The sequence below is a fragment of the Schistocerca cancellata genome, chromosome 2 (genome assembly GCF_023864275.1).
Source record: "Schistocerca cancellata isolate TAMUIC-IGC-003103 chromosome 2, iqSchCanc2.1, whole genome shotgun sequence".
Classification (NCBI taxonomy): domain Eukaryota; kingdom Metazoa; phylum Arthropoda; class Insecta; order Orthoptera; family Acrididae; genus Schistocerca; species Schistocerca cancellata.
This window is the reverse complement of record NC_064627.1, coordinates 944,368,437-944,393,414: the sequence shown is the minus strand read 5'-3', so window position 1 is coordinate 944,393,414 and position 24,978 is coordinate 944,368,437. Positions and strand designations below refer to the sequence as shown.

The 24,978-nt window shown below is 41.3% G+C and overlaps 1 protein-coding gene across 1 annotated transcript in view; it reads right to left on the bottom strand.

Annotated features, from left to right (window-relative positions):
- LOC126160018 (sodium/hydrogen exchanger 9B2-like) overlaps nt 1–24,978 on the bottom strand; it is a 193,157-nt gene that overhangs the window by 34,277 nt on the left and 133,902 nt on the right. Inside the window, exons 9-10 of the mRNA XM_049916828.1 lie at nt 24,056–24,162; nt 3,098–3,262 (exon numbers count right to left, since the gene is read on the bottom strand). Coding sequence (XP_049772785.1) covers nt 3,098–3,262; nt 24,056–24,162 — 272 coding nt within the window. The remainder of the gene's footprint in view (nt 1–3,097; nt 3,263–24,055; nt 24,163–24,978) is intronic.

Genomic DNA, 24,978 nt, shown 5'->3' with positions numbered 1-24,978 from the left:
GGGAGAATGTTCCACACAGTCCAGTGGCTGACCCCATGCTAGTGTGCCATCTGCCTAGCTCTGATACAGTGGACATATTCCACAGTGCTCAATACTTGTTCCTCCAAGGACTGTGTAAGCATCTGGCGCACCTGCCTATCTTTGTTTTTAGTCGACCACAATGTTGTTGCGCCTGGGAGTGACGGTGCTTCGGTCGGTTTCTCGCTAGCTTTTATAGTGATATTACATCAGGATACGTTGAACCATTTGATAGCATATGCACTACTGTCCTGAAAACATTCACAGTGCGATGTGTTTTCCTTAGTTACCACTGTACTTGCTTACTGCAACATCGCTGCATGTTACCGATAACTGCCACAAGAGCCCAAGTGCAATAATATCGTGGTCGGGTTATAACTTTCTTATTACAATTGTTGTACACCTTTTTCTTGAAAAATCGCTTACATCGATTTAAATGTCACTGCATGAGCCCAGCAAAGGTTCATCTGCGTGTTACTGTGAGTTTGTGTGAATTATTTCACGCAGAACTAAAAGCTTTTAAGAGTTGTCTAATTTTATTTAAGGCGTGTACCGTTAAGGTTATGTAATTTTACTCCCAAGTGCACACTGAAGTAAAGAAAACTTTTGCATTCTTACTAAACAATAATTCAAATGTGCATTAATGTACAAGGTTCAGACCCCATTTGCCCTGGCCTTCCCTGTCCTTCCTTGCAGAGGCGTGTTGACTCTACGCTTGTAGACATTAACACTAATTTAATTCTTGTTCCTTTATATATATCAAACGATATTTTAAGGTGTAAAAATAATTTTTACACAGAAGGAGTACTTCAACATAAATTATAATCTCCGTGGATGTTCAAGCCTGACTTCTTCAGAAGGAATGTAATAACACGATGCCTAAACGGAGACATCGTCAACAAGAAATGTAATTAAAAGAAAAAAGAAATGCTCCGCTTGAACGAATTTCTAATAGTAAAACACCTAAAGCTTTAAAAAGTAGTCCTGCAGGGCATGGTAGTTTCGAAGGCATTGTGGTAGATGTAACGTCACTAAACATTGCGTGTATTCCCACGTCATCGTTTCGCTTCGTACTTCGTGTTCCACGTAAACTAAACACATCCTTGTTGTTTTTTATTTTCCTTACTTGTCGGATCGATATGTTTTGGAAAATGGACCCAATATTGCGCTTGCAGTCTCAGAGGTGTTTCACGTAGTGGTTTTCCACACTTTTCGTAGCCATCAGTTGGACATTTTTTAACATTACCTCCGCTACATTTATTCGGTAATAAGTATATGTTTCCTTTCTATGACCTGCTATTGTTTTTTGGATAATGTACGTACTAAATACAGCCGTACCGGACACATCAAAAAGTATGGCTTGACTTTCCCTCCCCCGAGTGTGACTCATGATGTTTACATTTGGTGCGTATTTGTCTCCACTAGCGGACTCACTAATGTATGACAAGGGGGTTAATAGTGAACAATGCTGTAGTGCCCAACGCCTCACGGAAACGTTGTTGTTGTTGTGGTCTTCAGTCCTGAGACTGCTTTGATGCAGCTCTCCATGCTACTCTATCCTGTGCAAGCTTCTTCATCTCCCAGTACGTACTGCAGCCTACATCCTTCTGAATCTGTTTAGTGTATTCATCTCTTGGTCTCCCTCTACGATTTTTACCCTCCATGCTGCCCTCCAATACTAAATTGGTGATCCCTTCATGCCTCAGAACATGTCCTACCAACCGATGCCTTCTTCTAGTCAAGTTGTGCCACAAATTTCTCTTCTCCCCAATCCTATTCAGTACCTCCTTATTGGTTATGTGATCTATCCATCTAATCTTCAGCCATCTTCTGTAGCACCACATTTCGAAAGCTTCTATTCTCTTCTTGTCTAAACTATTTATCGTCCATGTTTCACTTCCATACATGGCTACACTCTATACAAATACTTTCAGAAACGACTTCCTGACACTGAAATCTATGCTCGATGTTAACAAATTTCTTTTCTTCAGAAACGTTTTCCTAGCCATTGTCAGTCTACATTTTATATCCTCTCTACTTCGATCATCATCAGTTATTTTGCTCCCCAAATAGCTAAACTCCTTTACTACTTTAAGTGTCTCATTTCCTAATCTAATTCCCTTAGCATCACCCGACTTAATTCGACTACATTCCATTATCCTCGTTTTGCTTTTGTTGATGTTCATCTTATATCCTCCTTTCAAGACACTGTCCATTCCGTTCAACTGCTTTTACAAGTCCGTCCTTTGCTGTCTCTAACAGAATTACATTGTCATCGGCGAACCTGAAAGTTTTTATTTCTTCTCCATAGATTTTAATACCTACTCCGATTTTTTCTTTTTTTCCCTTACTGCTTGCTCAATATACAGATTGAATAGCATCGGGGAGAGGCTACAGCCCTGTCTCACTCCCACCCCAACCACTGCTTCCCTTTCATGTCCCTCGACTCTTATAACTGCCATCTGGTTCCTGTACAAATTGTATTTTACCACTGCCACCTTTAGAATATTAAAGAGTGTATTCCAGTCGACATTGTCAAAAGCTTTCTCTAAGTCTGCAAATGCTAGAAACGTAGGTTTGCCTTTCCTTAATCTATTTTCTTAGATAAATCGTAGGGTCGGTATTGCCTCCCGTGTTCCCATATTTCTACGGAATGCAAACTGATCTCCCACGAGGTCGGCTTCTACCAGTTTTTCCATTCATCTGTAAAGAATTCGTGTTAGTATTTTGCAGCCATGACTTATTAAACTGAGACTAAATCTAGCTGTTTTCTAGCACTGTAATTGCAATAAAGACATATAAATAAAGGAAGCAGTGTTTCTAGCGACGATGCAGGGAGGAATCTGTAAGAGAGAGAGAGACAGACAGACAGAGAGAGAGAGATCTTTCGTAATTGCAGAATCGTTGATCCGTATCACATCACTCTATTTAACATTTAGATTTTCAAAATGCGGCATCCCATAAAATAGCGGTGAGTGCTACCGCAGAGAGATTCCTCCAACTTCTAGTGCAAGTGTTCCGCGCATAGCTGTCTCGACAAGTGGAGACGTGACACAGCGGAGCTGGGCTGGCGACTCACGTCTTCGACGTCGACGCCCTGGCTGGTCCACGAGACGCAGGACACGAAGGCGGCGGCGACGCAGCCCAGCGGCCCGGCGCCGTCGAAGCCGATGGCCTCGCTGCCGAACACGGCCAGCAAACCGCCCCCCAGCAGCATCAGCACGCGCAGCGGCACCACGAACGGCTGCGGAGGCGACACACACAGTCAGCTGCGTCACAGTGGGCGAGGGGTATCTCACACCGGCAACCAAACAAGAAAAGAAAAGCATATATCTCCAGCTGGACATTTTTATCATTACTTCTCTGTTGTTCCTCCTTTCAATTGTCGTAGCGACACTAAAACGACAGATACGAAAACAGTTTACTTATTTTCAACCTCTTATACTTCTGAATGACATAATGAGAGAGAGAGAGAGAGAAAGAGATCGTTCGTATATTGAGCAAGCAGTAAAAGAAACAAAAGAAAAATTCGTCGTAGGTATTAAAATCCATGGAAAAGAAATAAAAACTTTGAGGTACGCCGATGACATTGTAATTCTGTCAGAGACAGCAAAGGACTTGGAAGAGCAGTTGAACGGAATGGACAGTGTCTTGAAAGGAGGATATAAGATGAACATCAACAAAAGCAAAACGAGGATAATGGAATGAAGTCGAATTAAGTCAGGTGATGCTGAGGGAATTGCATTAGGAAATGAGACACTTAAAGTAGTAAAGAAGTTTTGCTATTTGGTGAGCAAAATAACTGATGATGACCTAAGTAGAGTGGATATAAAATGTAGAGTGTAAGGAAAGCGTTTCTGAAGAAGAGAACTTTGTTAACATCGAGTATAGATTTAAGTGTTAGGAAGTCGTTTCTGAAAGTATTTCTATGGAGTGTATCCACGTATAGAAGTGAAACATGGACGATAAATAGTTTAGACAAGAAGAGAATAGAAGCTTTCGAAATGTGGTGCTACAGAAGAATGCTGAAGATTAGATGGGTAGATTACATAACTAATGAGGAGGTATTGAATAGAATTGGGGAGAAGAGGAGTTTGTGGCACAACTTGACTAGAAGAAGGGATCGGTTGGTAAGACATGTTCTGAGGCATCAAGGGATCACCAATTTAGTATTGGAGGGCAGCGTGGTGGGTAAAAATCGTAGAGGGAGACTAAGAGATGAATACACTAAGCAGATTCAGAACGATGTAGGTTGCAATAGGTACTGGGAGATGAAGAAGCTTGCACAGGATAGAGTAGCATGGAGAGCTGCACCAAACCAGTCTCAGGACTGAAGACCACAACAACAACAACAACATACGTCTGAATCACCTTCAACAGACGGCACTTATAAGACTCGATGGGCACGAAAGGGCAGCACTGGTTCAGAAAGGAGTTAGATCGGGTTGTGGCCTGTACCTAATCTGTACATAGAGCAAGCGGTAAAGGAAAAAAAAAAAATTGAAAAATGGCTCTGAGCACTATGGGACTTAACATCTTAGGTCATCAGTCCCCTAGAACTTAGAACTACTTAAACCTAACTAACCTAAAGACATCACACACATCCATGCCCGAGGCAGGTTTCGAACCTGCGACGGTAGTAGTCCCGCGGTTCCGGACTGCAGCGCCAGAACCGCACGGCCACCGCGGCCGGCTAAAAAAAAAAAAATTGAAGAAGGAATTAAAGTTCAGGCAGAATGTAAACGGTTCCAGTTCCGCCGTGGTTAAAGTATACCGTGCACAGTAAAGTAACGCTTCCAAAACCCGCGTTTTAGATGACGGGGTGAACAGCAGCTGTGCAGATGTGTATGGGTGAATAGACGAGCAACTGTTGAGCAACTGACCGCCTAGATGAACCAAACGGCTACCAATAGTGTCTCCTCAACGACCGTTCAGCGAAAGTAGCTGCGTAAGGACCTCTGGAGCATCTCTGATTGATACACCTACACTACTGGCCATTACAATTGCTACACCAAGAAGAAATGCAGATGATAAACGGGTATTCATTGGACAAATATATTATACTAGAACTGACATGTGATTACATTTTCACGCCATTTGTGTGCATAGATCCTGAGAAATCAGTACCGAAAACCACCACCTCTGGCCGTAATAACGGCTTTGATACGCCTGGGCATTGATTCAAACAGAGCTTGGATGGCGTGTACAGGTACGTCCATGAAGCTTCAACACGATACCACAGTTCATCAAGAGTAGTGACTGGCGGATTGTGATGAGCCCGTTGCTCAGCCACCATTGACCAGACGTTTTCAATTGGTGAGAGATCTGGACAGTGTTCTGGCCAGGGCAGCAGTCTAACATTTTCTATATCCAGAAAGGCCCGTACAGGACCTGCAACATGCGGTCGTGCATTATCCTGCTGAAATGTAGGGTTTCGCAGGGATCGAATGAAAGGTAGAGCCACGGGTCGTAACACATCTGAAATGTAACGCCCACTGTTCAAAGTGCCGTCAGAGCGAACAAGAGGTGACCGAGACGTGTAACCAGTGGCATCCCATACCATCACGCCGGGTGATACGCCAGTATGGCGATGACCAATACACGCTTCCAATGTGCGGTCACCGCGATGTCGCCAAACACGGATTCGACCATCATGATGCTGTAAACAGAACCTTGATTCATCCGAAAAAATGACATTTTGCCATTCGTGCGCCCTGGTTTGTCGTTGAGTACACCATCGCAGGCGCTCCTGTCTGTGATGCAGCGTCGAGGGTAACCGCAGACACGGTCTCCGAGCTGATAGTCCATGCTGCTGCAAACGTCGTCGAACTGTTCACGCAGATGGTTGTTGTCTTGCAAACGTCCCCATCTGTTGACTCAGGGATCGAGAGGTGGCTGCACGATCCGTTACAGCCATGCGGATAAGATGCCTGTCATCTTGACTGCTAGTGATACGAGGCCGTTGGGATCCAGCGCGGCGTTCCGTATTACCCTCCTGAACCCACCGATTCCATATTCTTCTAACATTCATTGGATCTCGACCAACGTGAGCAGCAATGTCGCGATAGGATAAACCGCAATCGCGATAAGCTAGAATCCGTTTATCAAAGTAGGAAACGTGATGGTACGCATTTCTCCTCCTTACACGAGGCATCACAACAACGTTTCACTTGAAAACGCCAGTCAACTGCTGTTAGTGTATGAGAAATCGGTTGGAAACTTTCCTCATGTCAGCACGTTGTAGGTTTCGCCACTGGGCGAATGCTCTGAAAAGCTAATCATTTGCATATCACAGCATCTTCTTCCTGTCGGTTAAATTTCGCGTCTGTAGCACGTCATCTTCGTGGTGTAGCAATTTTAATGGCCAGTTGTGTTAAAGATGTAATGAACTGATCTTTATGTACATATTCGCTAACATTGTAGGCTACGAGAAGCCGATCAACATGTTCGAGTGCAACGTAAGTCACAGTGGTGCACTGAAGATGACGTTATGGGTAGGATCACGTAAATGAAAAGACTGTAAGGGTGCATATTGTGATTACCAGTTGAATTACACAGACGATCAGCCCTAGTGGAATGGCACTTCGTCCAGTTACAGAAGTATCAGTCACGGTTTTCTTGTACGGATAATCAAATGGAAATTGACAGGTTATATCGATCTGACATAAAATCCTGTTAAGTATTGGTCTTACTTAAATCAGCAATCTGAACACACTATGACCATAATGGCATCCAAGCGGAGGATGACAAAGAGAAGGTCAAATTACTAAATTCGTTTTCCAGAATTGTTTTACCGAGGCCTGCGGTTTCTCCTTTCAGCCTTCAACGTTAAATAGACATAGAAAAGGCGACTGAACTGATGACATACTTATACGTATGGGAAGAACTTGCTCCTCTTTTAACTTCAGTCTGGACTAAAGAAGCTTTCCAAGTGACTGGTACCTATTTTCAGGAAGGACGTCGAACAGATGCACACAACTGTAGGCATATAGCTATGACATAGGTCTATTGTAGAACTTTTTACTGGAGCTATAAACCGTTTAGAGAACATTTTTCAAAGAGAGTCCGCTAAAGAAATTTTGTTAGTATAGAGGAGCGATTACGAAATATGTCAGAGATTAGTTGTAACGCGGTACAACGTTCTAAATTAAAAAGAACCTCATGAACTCATGCTCGCATTATCGTTGGTATAGAAATCGTATTTATAACGAAAACCAAAGAGCGATAGGGTATATTTTTATAAAACTTCTTCATTATTACTTCTCTTCGAACTGTCGCATTATACATGAAACAGTATAAAGTTTTCGTCACTCACTATTTAACGTCGCCGTCTACAAAGAGTAAACGTTGTCAGAGACATCTCTTGGGCGACGGCGGAAGCGACCATTTATAAGCGCGCTGAAGTTAAAGCAAGCGCAGAGTCTCATGCAAAGAACCTTAATACAATTTTTTTATATCGAGAAATTGCTGGCAAGAGCTGGTAGCTATGATTCATGATAATTTAAAAAAGATTTGTTTCTTCATACTCAGTTTCACATTTTTTCGGTGTGACAAATTTCCATCTTTCTGGATCATCGTCGGAGGTAAAAACAAAGCAAAATATTTATTTTCTACTATTTTCAAAGAGAGGAATAGTGTTGTACGTAACTCCTGAAGTTACTTACGTTGTTGCGTAAGCATCCGGTCGTGTCTGTGTCAGAACTACATATCAGAACACTGTAGATTGCAGTTGTGGCCTGTTTTAAACAGGTAAATGGTGGAGGGAGGGGAGAGAGGGTGAAGGCTGGAAGTGGGGGGGGGGGGGGAGAAAAAGTGGAGTGCGTGCGATTGGGAAAGGGAAAAGATGGTAGAGGATGGTGATAAAAATCTGCAAAGTAAAATTATGTAAAATATTGTGCAACTGAGACTGAAAAATATTTTTTTTAATTCAACAAAGTAGCTGAATTCTCTCTTGACCATCATGTCGGTTATAGCGTTAATAATGACTTCTAGTGCCAGGAAAGAAGATGATATTCGTTTTTACAATAGTTCAAAGTCGAGACTTGCGTTGAACAGACCTTTTTATCTGAAACAGTGACTGGAAGTAGTTTTACGTATGCAAAAATGTGTAACATCTTGTAACTAAAGTGGCAAGAATATCGTTTTCAATCGTAAATTTGATCTGTGTTCAGTAACTTTGACTTTAGAAGAAAAGGTAGTAACTTTGAGATTAAATCTCAAAAAGAGGCAATTGTGTCACATCACAAAGATGAACTCCAAACGTTTATCTCTATGCAGGAGAATGTGCAGGAATTGTGGCTCAAGATTAAAAGAACAGTTGACAATCATTAGATAATATGAACCTAATAGAACAATTTATGATGAGAACGTCTCTCTGTGGTACACAGTCACTGTATAGAAACTCTTAAAGAAATAGCGTCTCCTGGATAACAGCTGTAAACAGGGCTATAGATAGTGAGATGCTGATTGAAACCTGTTTAACTGTCAAGAGAATAACGTGTGATGCCCTCTTCAGAAGCATTCAATCATACCTTAATAAGATTTTAAAGTTGTGCTAAGACTGACAAGTTGTTTTAAATGTACAGGAATGTAAAATAACGGGAAAAGTTTATTTAGTTTTCATTAGCAGGTGAGTGACAGAAGCGCTTAGCATTTATGTTTAATTTTTTTAAATATATTTAGTAATTTCTGCTGTAGGAGAACGGTATATTGGGTTGAAATTTCAATTTCACAGGTTGAAATAAATTTTCACTGTGTTATTAAAGTTAACTTGCCCTCTACGTCTTATGATTTAAACATTGTCAAGAATCTTTGACTTCATATAAAAAGAAAGCAATCATGTTTTTGTAGGTGTGGTATCTCATTAAAAGAGAAGTCAGTAAAATTACGTTTTCAATATGACACTTCTGAAGCCAACTGACAAAATAAAGAATCAGTTTCCCTACGGCAAATCTATTTAAGGGAATACGTTACAGAAAACTCACGAAATATTCGAGTACTTAATATAGCCAAAAGAGCTCCTGCTACTGCACATTACCTATCTCGGAGAATGATGTACGTTTCAAACCCGCGTCCGGCTATCCTGATTTAGTTTTACCGTGATTTACCTAATTCGCTTCAGACAAATGTTGGGATGGTTCCTTTGAAAGGGCATGGTCGACTTCCTTCCCTATCCTTCGCTAACCCGATGGTACCGATGACCTCGCTCTTTGGTCCCCTCCCCCAAATCAACCAGCGAACCATCTTACAAGTTATTTGATTTTGGAATTAAATGCATGTCCGATGACGTACAAATCTTTTTAAGACCAAAGTATCGTAAGATATAAACTGTATTCGCTGGTTTCCGTTCAAAGTTGGTACGTTTAAGGACAATCTGTGATAAGTTCCTTCAATATATCACGTCGCTTGTTGACTTCTGAAATAGTTTCAGAGAATAAAGGGCAGAGGGAACTAAAGGGAAAATTGCAGTAGGCCTCTAAAGAATTTCTGCGTGTCGGGTTAAAGTTGTTCTCGATGCACTAAGATTGATAGTGACTGAATGGTGGTAAAATGTGCATTTCGTTTGTACAAGAGATATGATATAAACAGACGAGAAGTTATTTTAATTTTACACTGCGCTACCATCTCTCTAACAACTTTACACAAAGTGTTGACCAAAATGTTATTTGAATACAGTATTAAACTTTGTACACTAGTAATTTAACGATTCTCAGTGCTAATAACTAAGTTAAAATTCCACAGCTCATTCTGCGCCCAATAATTCATTATTACACTTACAGTATATGCAATACACTCGTGTCTTGCAGTAGGGCACGAATGCAACTTTGGAAGTTTGTTCAATAAGCTTCCATAGGAACATTGTGTAGGGTGTCACGCACAAGTAACAGGCTAGGTAACAAGTCTTAAGTAAGACTGGCTCTTCAAGCAAAGTGTTAACTAGTGAAAAGTGCACCTTAAATTTTAGCGTAACTTCTCTAAATGCGCACATTACGAATGCTGAAATAATGCTTGGCCAACAATTACTAAAAGCCGAATCACTTAATTGCTTTCTATGTTTTCCTATATCAATATTAAAAATGTTAATCCATAGTAACCATCCACGTAGAATATTTTCGTTACATTGTAATGTCACAGTTTAGTATGAACAATTTTAGTAGTGATATGACTGCTTGACATTCTGCGATGTATGTAGGAATCAAAGACGCTATAATCTTGCAGAGAGATACGAACAATATTATCATCTGTGACTTACATATAATTTTTGTTGTTATCTGGAATTTTTATTTATTCTGAGTATTGTTGTTCGGACTATTGTTCTCGTTAAGATTATCTTGAAACTACTACAGCTCTATAGATATACTGTATTGTACCAGAAGAAATAAAAGAGCTTATTTCAATTGATTGATAGGTGAGTTTATTAATTATTCTTCTACAATTACATTCTCATAAGTATCTAGAGAGTTCCAGATATCTCCGTTGAGATGCATTTGAAGAGATGCTGGAGACGTGGTGAACGAACCTGCAATCACACGGCGATTCTTTACAGACTGAAGGACTCGCATTTCGTCCGACAGCAAACAGTATAAAGTGCAATATCGTCGAAATAATATTCGAACACAATATAAAGCACCACAACAAACAAAATTCAAAAACTGTTATCGTCCACAGACAAGACGCTGACTTGGGTATTTCACAGAAACACGATTATTATAAAGTATTGTATTTCACATACATTGTATGTACTATTGTTATAAGGAACTAATATAATATTTTTTTCTTGTATGATTGCTCGAGTGTTACTGACGGAGAGGTGTACTTAAGAGGACGCTGAATAGCAAAGAACTGTTACAGCAGTCCACTACGCGGCAATCTACAAAAAGTAGGTGTACATTTTGATCTCTATCTCTGCTGACTTTTCTACGGGTGTCGTAGGGAAGAATTAGTGGTAGATAGGCACTTTCCCTTTTTGTAGCTTAGAAGTAGTTAGTTACCAAAGTTTATTCGTGTCAACTATCTGTACGACATTATCGATACGTAAACGATATTAGATTATTTCTGGTGTGCAGTTGCGTAACAGGCAAAACATGTTTTTGCAGTATAGTATTGTTGAGGACCCAATTGCAGTTAATTTAAGCAATTTAAACTGTGTCACACGATCTGTGTCAAATATTAATAATTTTAAAGTCAGGACAAGACAGCAAGCTAAAATGGCAGAACAGAACGAACAAAACGTTCCGCAGGCGAAGTGCAAGAGATTGCTGATTCGATTACGTTTCTGTTAGCGCGTATGAACAAAAACGGAATTATGGACAGAATTTCAAAATAGTCAAACAGCGCTAAGAACTGAATAGTCGTACAGCGTTAAAATATGAATTTCAAACATAATTTCAAAACTGTCAGTTTGAATTAAAAACCGAATTGCAGGTAACTAAAACTGCATTGTATAATCAAGTCATAGGGTCGCAAACTGTACTCAGCTGTGCAATTCAACAGATTTCTAATGCAAGATCGGTATAAGCATTAATAATTTAAAATCGGAATCTGAAAATGTGAAATTAGGCCAATACGGTATTATCGAATACTGTTGCTGAGTTGTCACAAGCAATAGATAATGTGACTTGGGGTTTGCGCGACATTACAAAAGCGCAAATCACGCAACAAACGGAACAATTTACAGACTTTTTCCAGCAGTAGGTAGGTTTTCTTGTGTCAGAAACATACATAAAACAAAATTTATACAAATGTTGACAGATTAACTAATTTTATATAATCTTCGACCAAATTTTGGCGTTTTCCAGTGCATATTCTGCTGCCTGGTGAAGGTCACCTTCTGTACGGGTAGCTGGACACAGTTGACACTGAAGCATATAATGAACATTCTGTTCTTCCCCGCAGTCACATTGGGTTTTGTTTTCTTCAATGTATCCCATTTTGCCAGTTTAATTCATGATCTGCTCACTCCTCAGCCTATTTAAGGACTTCCGGATTGGCTAGTTCTCATCACGACCAGGGGGTTATTATTCTAAAAACATCTTCCAACCAGGAATGTGGGATGTCTCAGCCCTCCATAGTTGCAGCCTGGCTTCTTCATCAGTGGTTGTTAGTTTACCCGTTGTGGGTAGGGTTGTTGTTTATGTATAGGTTGCGTTTTCTCCTGCTCCACTTTCGTTGTTTCCGTGTTTGCTGCTACTTCTCTTCGGACAGAAGGTGGGTGTAATTCCTGAAAGGTGATAGAGGAATTCGACTGGAGTTGACTTCAAGTAGCCTGTTATAATACTGCATGTGTCGCTTAGGGCAATATCCACCTTTTTGACATGTGTTGACTTATACCAAACAGGATAGGTATACTCTGCAGTGGAGTAGCATAATGCCAGTACAGAAATTCGAACGGTTTCAGCTAGACTGCCCCACTGTGATCCGACCAATTTTCCCAGTAGGCTGTTCCTGTCGGAAACTTTCGATTTGAAATTCATGCAGTTTTTTTATGAACGTTAAAGACCTGTCGAGTGTTATTCTTACGTATTTTGGAGTGTCACAGTGTCCAAGACACACAGCTGACTAATACCCTTGAACAAAAGATTCAGTCTGAGGTAAAGGATGTTGTGTCAGACAGAGATTTAGCCAATCAGGAATCTGTTTGCAAGCAAGTCGAAGATGTGAGCGCAAGCAAGTAAATGATTTACGTCACGCTTACCAGGATAATTATTCAGTTGTCGCGGACAGTGAATCTGTTAATGAAAGATGTAGTCCATTCATAACGCAGCAAGCTTTTGGAACTAATGAACAGGTCCATACGTAAACTTTAACACAAGCGAATGTAATGACAAATCATGTTACTGATTACGCGGCGTTACATATGCAGGAGAAATTAATGAAGCACAGACAGTTTCCATCTTATAATCCGGGAAATAAGTCTATACATCCGCCGGCCACAGTGACCGAGCGGTTCTAGGCGCTTCAGTCTGGAACCGCGCGACCGCGACGGTAGCAGGTTCGAATCCTGCCTCGGGCATGGATGTGTGTGATGTCCTTAGGTTAGTTAGGCTTAAGTAGTTCTAACTTCTAGGGGACTGATGACCTCGGATGTTAAGTCCCATAGTGCTCAGAGCCATTTGAACCATTTTTCCTATACATCCAGTTGTTTTAGTTAGGTCATTTAAAGGAGTTTTACCGGGAATATGGACGAAAAACCAGAAGATTAGTTATGCGAGTGGGCATATTTTAGGAGATGGAGCTCTATTAGTAGTTGAAGCAGAAGAAACCTGCAATACGTATGCTTAGAATACTGAGAGCAAAATTGCCACTGGACACAGAAACTATATTATTGCATGTCAGCGAAACAAATTTTGATGAGTTTTTGATTGCTGTAGATGCCGTAGGTACGTTAATGGAAAACAGCAGAACCAGAGGGAACAATGGAAATGGATATAACAGGTCAAATAGAAAGAATTATGGAAACGGACTTACCAAAAACTATCTGCAACATGCGAATGCTTATGAAAACCAACAAACGGGTTCCCTCAACACAGGATTTAACAATGCCAATAATCAAAGAAATGGAAAAAGTATACCCGTGGATGCAAATACAAGAACAAGAAACATGCTAGGCGATTTAATCCCGGTTATAACAGAACCCAGGAACGTCACACTGGGATCAGGATAGTAATATGCCACCAACTCAAAATGAAACCAGCAATGATTGGCGGAACCCGTCACAAATTATTACTGCCGTTACAGATGAACAAGCATCACCAAACCATAGACGCCAGGAAAACAAGACGCGACCAACTGTATCACCGAAAGGCTGGTCGGAGTTAGTGAATGGGAGTGTGACAGAAATATCTGTATCACCGAAAGGCTGGTCGGAGTTAGTGAATGGGAGTGTGACAGAAATATTAAGATAAGGTACAACCTTGGTGCTGATATTATGGACGAATCATTGCGCGCTGAGAAATCCCGAAACTTTAAACCGTAAAGCATGCTACAAACGAACATTGTGGGATTCAGTGTTATAGCAATCTTAAGACACAGGCGCAAGTGTAAATGCTGTCTCCACAGTTCTTATGAAGAGATTGCAGGAACGAGCAAATTTGGTAACCTTACGTGTGGCGAAATGCATTGGTGCTGCAGGAGGACGCTCTCGTTACATTAAACTGCAAATAAGAATCAAAGTGGACCTCGGTAACGGAGCTGTAGGTCGCGCGTACCTACTGGTACCTAATCTTGTTTAGGACTTAATTTTGGGGCATGCATTACTGATAGAGATGAGTGCAGTAATAGACTTCGCCTCCAGTAAGCTCATGTTAACTATAGACAGACCTCTGACAGTTAATCTGGTACAGAAGCAGGAACTGTATTGGTCCTATTGTCAAAGAATTCATTATTCGGTACAATAGCAGGAAAATCACTAGCCCAATGACCAGTGATTCTAGCATAAACATACTAGAGCAGATTAACGCAAAAGTAACTGAATTAATGCCCTAATGCTTCAACAAATGCGTGAATTAAAACAATTGCTGCAGGATTATGCTACGGTGTTTGAAGAGAAACCAGGCATCATAAGATGATATGTCTGTCATTTAAATGTGAGACCACATAAAACATACTGTCACAGGTATTTCTCCATTCATTGGTCACTAATCTCTACCACCGACAGAGAAATAAAGTGAATGCTTAGCTGAGGCATTGCTGAGCCATCCAATACTTACTGTAGCCCATTTCACTTGGTACCCAATCAGATGAGAGTGTTCGCTTTGTTCTGGATGCCAGAGAAATAAATAAAATTATTCCTTCAGTAAGAACACAATCTCCTAATATAGAAGAATTAATCCAAAAATTTCCTGGTTTCAAGATTTGTTTCCACAATAGATTAAGTCTCGTTTTGGCAATTCCTATTATACATGGAATCAAGAAAGTATACCGTCTTTCTTTACTTGGTGCTCAGTTACCAATTTACTGTACTACCATTCGATCTTATTGTGAGTTTGGGTGTATTCATTTCTGCACTAGATACTGTTTTAGGACCTGAAGTACGTGATGTGGTCACACCATTTATGGATAAAATGTTAATTACCATACCTATTTGGGAGCAACATGTGTAGATTTTAAGACGAGTACTGGAGAATTTCCTACTATCAGGGGTGACTGCTAACCTCAAGAAATCGAAATTTGCAATAACTGATATCAACTTTGTAGGACATCTGATTTTGTCACATGGGATTTTAACTACGAAAAAGAAGATTAGTGCAATAGAAAATGCGCCACCACCACGTAACAGAACCAAATTAAAGGTATTCTTAGGACTAGCTTCATTTTATCATCATTTCATAGCAAATCAAGTCTTAAATTCAGAAGAATTGTTGTGTTTATTAAAGAAGAATGTACCATGGCAATGAACTCATGAGTGTGAGATAGCATTTAACAATATTAAAACCACTCTTGTCAGTGCACCTATCTTACATCATACAGACATGACATTAGATTTTAGGTTGATGACAGATGCCTTGTCCTGTGAATTAGGAGCTTGTCTATTTAAGATCCAGTTAGTTGACGGTGTACATACTTTTTTTGCCATGTCTTTTGCAAGTCGAACGCTCACTAACTGTGAACGAGGTTATACAGATAGAGAACTGGAAGCATTGGCAGCTACATGGGCATTTCGAAAATTTCATTACTATCTAGCTAGAGCAAATTGTGATCACGAGGCACTAAGCTTTCTGAATAACTGCAAGCTTTTACCTCCTCAAACAGCTAAATAGACCCTTATTCTACAAGAAAACGTTTTGAAATTATGTATGTTCATGGTAGAGAGAACATTATTGCAGATACCCGAAGGACTAACCGAAGCTATGGAAATAGAAGACAACGGAATTTAAAGTCTTAATAATGAAGGATGTGGAAAGTCGAAGAGCGTATCTTAGAACTGCAGGAACATGGCACAACTACTGCGAACAGATCCTCGTTGGAATCATGACATTCAGAAGATTCAGTGTGAAAAATCAGCGAGGATAAATGAGCTATATCAATTGCATGGTAATGTCTTATTTCACAGGAGACATCCTCCATCAAGGAATTGGTGTGTTTGAATTCCACAAGACGATGTTCAAAATTAATATGATATACACAAGTAGTTTGGGTACACTGTGGAGTGTACAGATGCTCAGGAAAGGTTGGACGATATAGCCATAGTTCCAATCTAAGAAGAATTGTGCAAAGGACGATGAGGAAGTGTCAAATATGTCACAAGGCAAAACTTTCAAATCACGGCGCCAGAGGAATATTGCATCCAATTACTATTGTAGAATCACTACATGTTATGAGCCTGGATATAATGGGACCCCTGGCACGTGCTACAGGTAATATAATCTACATCTACATCTACATCTACATCTACACGATTACTCTGCAATTCACATTTAAGTGCTTGGCAGAGGGTTCATCGAACCACAATCATACTATCTCTCTACCATTCCACTCCCGAACAGCGCGCGGGAAAAACGAACACCTAAACCTTTCTGTTCGAGCTCGGATTTCTCTTATTTTATTTTGATGATCATTCCTATCTATGTAGGTTGGGCTCAACAAAATATTTTCGCATTCGGAAGAGAAAGTTGGTGACTGAAATTTCGTAAATAGATCTCCCCGCGACGAAAAACGTTTTTGCTTTAATGACTTCCATCCCAACTCGCGTATCATATCTGCCACACTCTCTCCCCTATTACGTGATAATACAAAACGAGCTGCTCTTTTTTGCACCCTTTCGATGTCCTCCGTCAATCCCACCTGGTAAGGATCCCACACCGCGCAGCAATATTCTAACAGAGGACGAACGAGTGTAGTGTAAGCTGCCTCTTTAGTGGACTTGTTGCATCTTCTAAGGACTAACCGAAGCTACATTGTTGGATTCTACGATTTATTCCTAAAATATGTAAAATTATATACAATCAAGGCATGTACTGCGCAGTCCATCATCCAAACCCGCGGGTTTTATTGTCTGACAATGCAGCTAATTTTACGGGACACATATGGAGAAGACATTTACGAGGCAACTGGTTTAGATTTCTATGTTTTCCTTTATCAATATTAAAAAAGTTAATCCATAGTAACCATGGTTCAAATGGCTCTGAGCACTATGGGACTTAACATCTGTGGTCATCAGTGCCTTAGAACTTAGAACTACTTAAACCTAACTAACCTAAGGACATCACACACATCCATGCCCGAGGCAGGATTCGAACCTGCGACCGGAGCGGTCACGCGGTTCCAGACTGAAGCGCCTAGACCGCACGGAAACACCGGCCGGCCATAGTAACCATCCACGCAGAATATTTTCATCAGTTGTTCTGAGCTGTTCCTCTGTTTTGATGTTCTTTAATTACTTATTTATGTATGTATGAGCGCAAGATTAAGTGTTGTCTATAGAACAGTACTGTTAGGTACCCGCAATTTCCCCCTCTTCCCGTTTACCTGCGGGGCAGACATTGTGGCTGTTAGTTACTATCTGTCTCGTGAGGTAGAACTGCTGTGTCAGATTACCAGTTTACATTCGCGACATTCTGCCTCCCTTTTCATATACACTCCTGGAAATGGAAAAAAGAACACATTGACACCGGTGTGTCAGACCCACCATACTTGCTCCGGACACTGCGAGAGGGCTGTACAAGCAATGATCACACGCACGGCACAGCGGACACACCAGGAACCGCGGTGTTGGCCGTCGAATGGCGTTAGCTGCGCAGCATTTGTGCATCGCCGCCGTCAGTGTCAGCCAGTTTGCCGTGGCATACGGAGCTCCATCGCAGTCTTTAACACTGGTAGCATGCCGCGACAGCGTGGACGTGAACCGTATGTGCAGTTGACGGACTTTGAGCGAGGGCGTATAGTGGGCATGCGGGAGGCCGGGTGGACGTACCGCCGAATTGCTCAACACGTGGGGCGTGAGGTCTCCACAGTACATCGATGTTGTCGCCAGTGGTCGGCGGATGGTGCACGTGCCCGTCGACCTGGGATCGGACCGCAGCGACGCACGGATGCACGCCAAGATCGTAGGATCCTACGCAGTGCCGTAGGGGACCGCACCGCCACTTCCCAGCAAATTAGGGACACTGTTGCTCCTGGGGTATCGGCGAGGACCATTCGCAACCGTCTCCATGAAGCTGGGCTACGGTCCCGCACACCGTTAGGCCGTCTTCCGCTCACGCCCCAACATCGTGCAGCCCGCCTCCAGTGGTGTCGCGACAGGCGTGAATGGAGGGACGAATGGAGACGTGTCGTCTTCAGCGATGAGAGTCGCTTCTGCCTTGGTGCCAATGATGGTCGTATGCGTGTTTGGCGCCGTGCAGGTGAGCGCCACAATCAGGACTGCATACGACCGAGGCACACAGGGCCAACACCCGGCATCATGGTGTGGGGAGCGATCTCCTACACTGGCCGTACACCACTGGTGATCGTCGAGGGGACACTGAATAGTGCACGGTACATCCAAACCGTCATCGAACCCATCGTTCTACCATTCCTAGACCGGCAAGGGAACTTGCTGTTCCAACAGGACAATGCACGTCCGCATGTATCCCGTGCCACCCAACGTGCTCTAGAAGGTGTAAGTCAACTACCCTGGCCAGCAAGATCTCCGGATCTGTCCCCCATTGAGCATGTTTGGGACTGAATGAAGCGTCGTCTCACGCGGTCTGCACGTCCAGCACGAACGCTGGTCCAACTGAGGCGCCAGGTGGAAATGGCATGGCAAGCCGTTCCACAGGACTACATCCAGCATCTCTACGATCGTCTCCATGGGAGAATAGCAGCCTGCATTGCTGCGAAAGGTGGATATACACTGTACTAGTGCCGACATTGTGCATGCTCTGTTGCCTGTGTCTATGTGCCTGTGGTTCTGTCAGTGTGATCATGTGATGTATCTGACCCCAGGAATGTGTCAATAAAGTTTCCCCTTCCTGGGACAATGAATTCACGGTGTTCTTATTTCAATTTCCAGGAGTGTATTTAACAGCTATTAGGCTCTGCTAATCACAGCCGACGAACAGCGATTGATAAGAGACAGCGCAGAAAATAAAAGGAATTCTGAGGCGAAGCATAAAAGCTGCTGCACTTGGGACCGTCTGACATCACTATAGTGCCTCTGGCGTTGGACTGCAAGTCACTTCTGGACTCACAGATAACTCAAAGGCAAAGCTATTCGACAACGAGATTTTCCTGTGATGATGACTATAGTAATCGTGGAGTGATAGTACTGATTACTAACTATAACACAGTTGCAATATCTGATGGCTTAATGGCTAATCCAGATTCCTCATTAGTAAAATTAGCTGGGCCTATTAGTAAAAGTATCTCGTGCTTTATAATACCCTATGAGATAAATATGGATGATGAAAAGTTATTTCACCCCCACTATCAGAACCGGATGCCACTCTAGACACTTTGCTCCAAACCAAAAGTAATATTTAAAAAACCGCAAAACAAAATCATATCAAACATTGCTTTAATACTTCATTGTGTTATATGAAACATATTTCTGTTCCTCATAAACACCTTTCGCACTTATCAATGACAACAGAAAACCCTTGCCTCTGATCACGACGAAGAACGTACTATTGAATTCAAAATAATAATAATTACATAGATTTTTTTATGTTTGTGCATGTAAACTACACTTGCATTAAAAGTAATTGTTTTGGTTACATAAAAGCGCAGAAGTTACGTGATTAAGTAATTTTTGTTACTTATAAAATGGAATTTATGTTTTGTAAGGATATAAAATACACGAAGGACTAACACTGAGCGAAAGCGGTTGTTGTTACGTGCGAAACAAAATAAACAAACAAAAAGAAGTCGTCGGTTCTCAGATTCTCTCTGACACATTCGTTTATATTTCTTTCCTTACCAGTGCTACCAACACCACCGGTAATCCGACGATTTACATCATTTATGTACTGTACCAAAACTACCGAACCCTCGCTTTGGTAGAGCGCTAACGTACCTATAAGACGATAGAAATATCAAGTTTAATAAAAGAATACAGCATCACAAATTGATTGCCCTTTCATCTCACAATGATTTATACACGTTACACGTAAGTACAGATTTAATGAGAGTCAAAATAATTATTATTAAGGAATTTCAGATAATTCAGTTTTTATCGATGTCAGACAAATATCTGATTGCACGTCAGGAATTCGTGTCTTTTTTGCCTCCGGTAATCTAGAGATGTAATGTAGTGATAGGTGCTCATTTATACTAACGACCATTTCTGGTTCAACGCAGTTCTTAGTAAGAGTGCAAATGATAAGCCTGCAATGACACGAGGCGATCGTAGCTCATGCAGAGACTTAACGCCACACGCATCAATCAGCTAAGTTTATCTTATACTCCTACAACCAATATCCCAAAGATCTGATGTATTTAATCTCCTTCGCAAAGGCATGGACATCGTGGGAAAGTTCAGATAGTGATGTGAGAGATTTACATTGCAAACTTGATTTTTTAACTCCTAGCAGACCATTACTTCTCCTAAGTGGTATCGTAGTCCTAGTTTTAGTAATAATTTGTTCATTTTTTCGAGAATTTGGTTCTTAACTTTATGTGAACTGGATCTGTCCTATCACACTTCTGTCATCTGTCTTCTTGAACATTAATATTACCGTTCCTAACTGAAGTACTGTAACAGCATTTTAAGCACCGGTTCAGTTAATAGCTTTGTTGCAAAGGCAAGCAGGCTGTAGACATTAAAAACGCTCTAATTTTCACAGATATTAAATTACGGGAAATATGTTGCATCGCTCATTTGTAATTAATCGTTATAAAATGTGGTATGACCTACAATTTTAACTTTAATCAAATTTACAACAGTTAAATTCCGTTAGGAACAAATATTAAATTTGGCGCCTTCGAGAATAGTTTTTCGAATTTCAGTTGTGCTTCGTTTCTTTATAAGCTATGGCTGTATTTTGTGAGGCTTTGGTGGCTTCTGGAATTGAATATATGCAAGTGATCTGCCTGAAAGAGGCTGCAAGTTGCAGATGATGCTGAAAATTCAATAATAGTAAGCTTCTGATAAAGTAGGCTATTTGTTGTTGTGGTCTGTGTACTTCAACCTACAGCCATCTGAACCTGCTTCCTGTAGTCAGCCCTTCTTGTTTCTCTTCAATTTTTACTCCTCATACCACGTGGTTATAATTAAAGGGCAGCTACTCACAGAGGCACGGTGTAGGTTGCAAATATCTTACGGCAGAAAAACGTGGTTGATGTTCCAAAGCGTTAATGTGGAACCGATTTATGCTGGAAAAAGGTTAATTCCAATCTTGGCCACCAGTTGCAAATCTGGTATTGTATAGGTATGATTCCATATGTAATGGATTAGGAACTGGAGGTGGGCAGAAAATGTCAAACAAGTAAGTTGCATAATTTTGATTTTAGTACTAACCACCGCTTACAAAATTTATTCAGTATGAACATCGGAGACGTCGACGAGATACTATACAGTGCTAGGTATGCACCTGGTGACCAAAATTAGAACTAATTACTTCCAGTGTAAATCGGTTCCGCATTAACGCATTAGAATATCTACTATGTTTCGCTGCCATACGGTAAACACAGCTCACACTGGACCTCTGTGAGTAGCTGCAATTTAATTATAACTACTTGGTACTTTGGTACTTCCCTCCATTATCAATTTAATTATTTGTTGAGATCCCAGGATGTGTCCTATCAACCGATCCCTTCTTTTAGTCAAGTCGTGCGACAGATTTCGATTCAGATCTCTTCGTTGGTTGTTCGCCCTACTCATCTAAACATCAGCTTTCTTCTGCAACAACACGGTTCAAAAGATTCTACTTTCTTCTTGTCTGAATTGGCTGCCGTACACGTTTCATATCCGTACGTAATGAAAACAAAACTACTGAAGTTTTAGCTTTTCAAAATCAATAAAAAGTAGAAGTTATAAAACTATAGCCATAGGTGTAACAAAGGAAAAGTTGTTCGTATTTTGTGTTTCTTTCCTTTTATCTCTCCTTTTTTACAGACATTATTTGGTAAAGAAAACGTAGGTCATTTACTGAACGCAATTTGGAATCTTATACTCCTTTACCTGTGACTCAGTACTGTAGGTTTCTGCTGTACTGTTCTTTGCAACAAACTACGACAAACCGCGAGACCGATAGGTAAAATAATAAATCTTACCTCAATGTTCACACATTGTAAACATCTTGCGGCTACTGTACGGCAGTTTGTTTTGAACAGTATTGCTGCTGACAAGATGACTCTTGCATGTGCTGATATTTATATGTATTTGACGATGCTGGTGCTGATTTTGCTTTTAACATATGACGATGCCACATCTGCTGTAGTACATTAGGACGTTGTTTTTATAAAACAGTTCTGAAGATGGTCATTATAGATCGAAACCGGTAATCTGTTGACAAAAACTTTGTGACCATAGCCGTAAAGTAAAGGAAATTTAAACACGTAATTGTCTAACACCTACTGGACGCAAGATTTGAGTCGTGAGTCCACGTACAAAAGTCGTGCACGTGGGTCAGGGGCCAGACCGACGGGACTATTTGACTAGAGTTGGAATGATCAGGGGTGACAGACGATAGAATCAACTGCTGCACTTGCGGCGAGGTACGTCATCTACTGACGTCACATGTTCCACATTTCTCATCCACGTTTGGGGATTTCCCGACATCCGTGACGCCACGTGTCTTTCATTACATTACTTGTCTGAGCGTCACCTATGTCACTTTGGAGGTTATTAAACCTTAGTAAGAATCACTCTGTAAATGGAAATTCCTTGAGACAGAAAGAGTCTTATAAACCATTTGAGGACCAAGAGCGAAAATTAAGAACTCCTTATGAGGTCATTGAGTTGGGGAAGCAGCTAGAAGAGCAATAAAGAGTTTGAAAGTGTGCTTCCCTCGGAGAATGAATGGAACTCAAAGAAAGGCTTTTGCTAATGTGGAACCTTATCTTCTCCCGGAATATAAAATGTTCAAATGACTTATGAAGTCCTCAGCCTCCGCTGATGTTGTGAGAGGTGCACGTTCAGTCGCTTTCAAGGCAAAACTGCGCCGAGATAGCGATGTGAAATGAAATTTAAATCCTCTATAGGCGGGGCTGCGCTGACCATGAAAGGCATATGCAGAGAGACAACGTGTCACCACACAACCAGAGATGACTAACATCAGGAGTTATCAATAGTGAATGTTAATTACCAATGGGTGACGCAGAACACTAACGCTGTATCTCTGCCGATTGACGGGGGGGAACAGGATTCAAATGGCTCTGAGCACCATGGGACTTAACATCCGTGGTCATCAGTCCCCTAGAACTTAGAACTACTTAAACCTAACTAACCTAAGGACATCACACACATCCATGCCCGAGGCAGGATTCGAACCTGCGACGGTAGCGGTCATGCCGTTCCTGACTGAAGCGCCTAGAACCGCACGGCCACACCGGCCGGCCGGAACAGGATTCTAAGCAGACTTAGAGCAGTTACCTTCATTTATATATATGTTTAAGGTCACCTGCTAATTTAATGTCAACTACTTCCTTAATAATAATATCTCAAAAGCTGGGAGTGCGTGCCAGAATTGCCATGTTATACACCACAGGAAGACCGGTACCAGGGCAATGGTCTACAATAACAGATTTTCTAGGTTATTGTGTGTGCTCTTACCCTCATTATACCGGTCTTTCGCGGTCCTAATGGTCTGACCAATGTATGATACGTCACAAAACCAAGTTCATCGTTTACAGACCCTAAAAAAAGGCCCTAATCTAAGATGGTGGACGAAGAAAGGCCCTTCGTTCCGTGTTTCCGCAGAATGCGACCGATCCTGTTGGAAATGCTACCTGCGTAATGCAGAAAGGCCGTAGACTCACGTGCTTTTGTGCTGTTTGCTTATTCTTACAACGTTGGTTTTTATGGGGTACGACAGCAGTAAGTACATTAAGAAAAGGATAATTGAAAAATTCAGTATCATTAAACATCATATCGAAGTAAATCTCTTTGCATACTCACGTCGGCCTTCTCGGGGATGTACTTGGCGAGGAAGCCCCAAGCGATGCCATAGCCGATGCCACCGATGACGGAAACGGGGCACTGTGCGATTTGGTACGCCAAGCTGCCTGGAAAAGGAAGATCGCGAGCTGGTGTTATGCTGTGTGACAGGAACAGCCACAGCGTCTCATCAGCTTTGCTGTCCCCTTACAATGAGTTTTTTTGCAAACCTTTTTTGAAACGCCACAATTCAAAAATAAACTTGAAATGACTATTAGTAAGTAGGGTAGAAGCAATATGGAATATAACACAGACTCAAAACATAAAATCAGAAAAATACAGGTGTATCAAAAAGAATCATCCGATTTGGCACGTCTATATTTTTGAAACCAATAAACATATACAAATAATTTTGTTTTTTGATGAATGGGAAACTCAAAAAGTTATTTTATACCTTTTCGTAGGTGCTCAATATGCCCCCTTTGAGATACACGACACATGTCAATGCGGTATTGAAATTATTCCCACACTGCAGCGAGCAAGTTTTGAGTTGCAGCTTCCACAGCTTCTCTTATGCGATATCTCAGTTCATTCATTGTTGTTAGTAACGGAGGCACATAAACAGAGTCTTTTCTAAACCCCCACAAGGAATAATCACATACAGTCAGGTCCGGTGGCCTGGGAGGTCAGTAACGTAAGGCTGAATCATTTGGTCCAGTGCGACCGATCTATCGTTCAGTAATCCTTTGATTTAAAAATTCCTGCACTTCCAGATGCCGGTGTGACGGTGCCCCATCCTGTTGGTAATTGAAGTCGTTCCAGTCAGTCTCCAACTGTGGGAAAAGAAAGTTCTCATGCATATCGAGATATGCGCTTCCTGTAAGTGTTTTTGGCAAAGAAAAATGGACCGCGTACCTTTTTCCGCGAAACTGCACAAAACACAT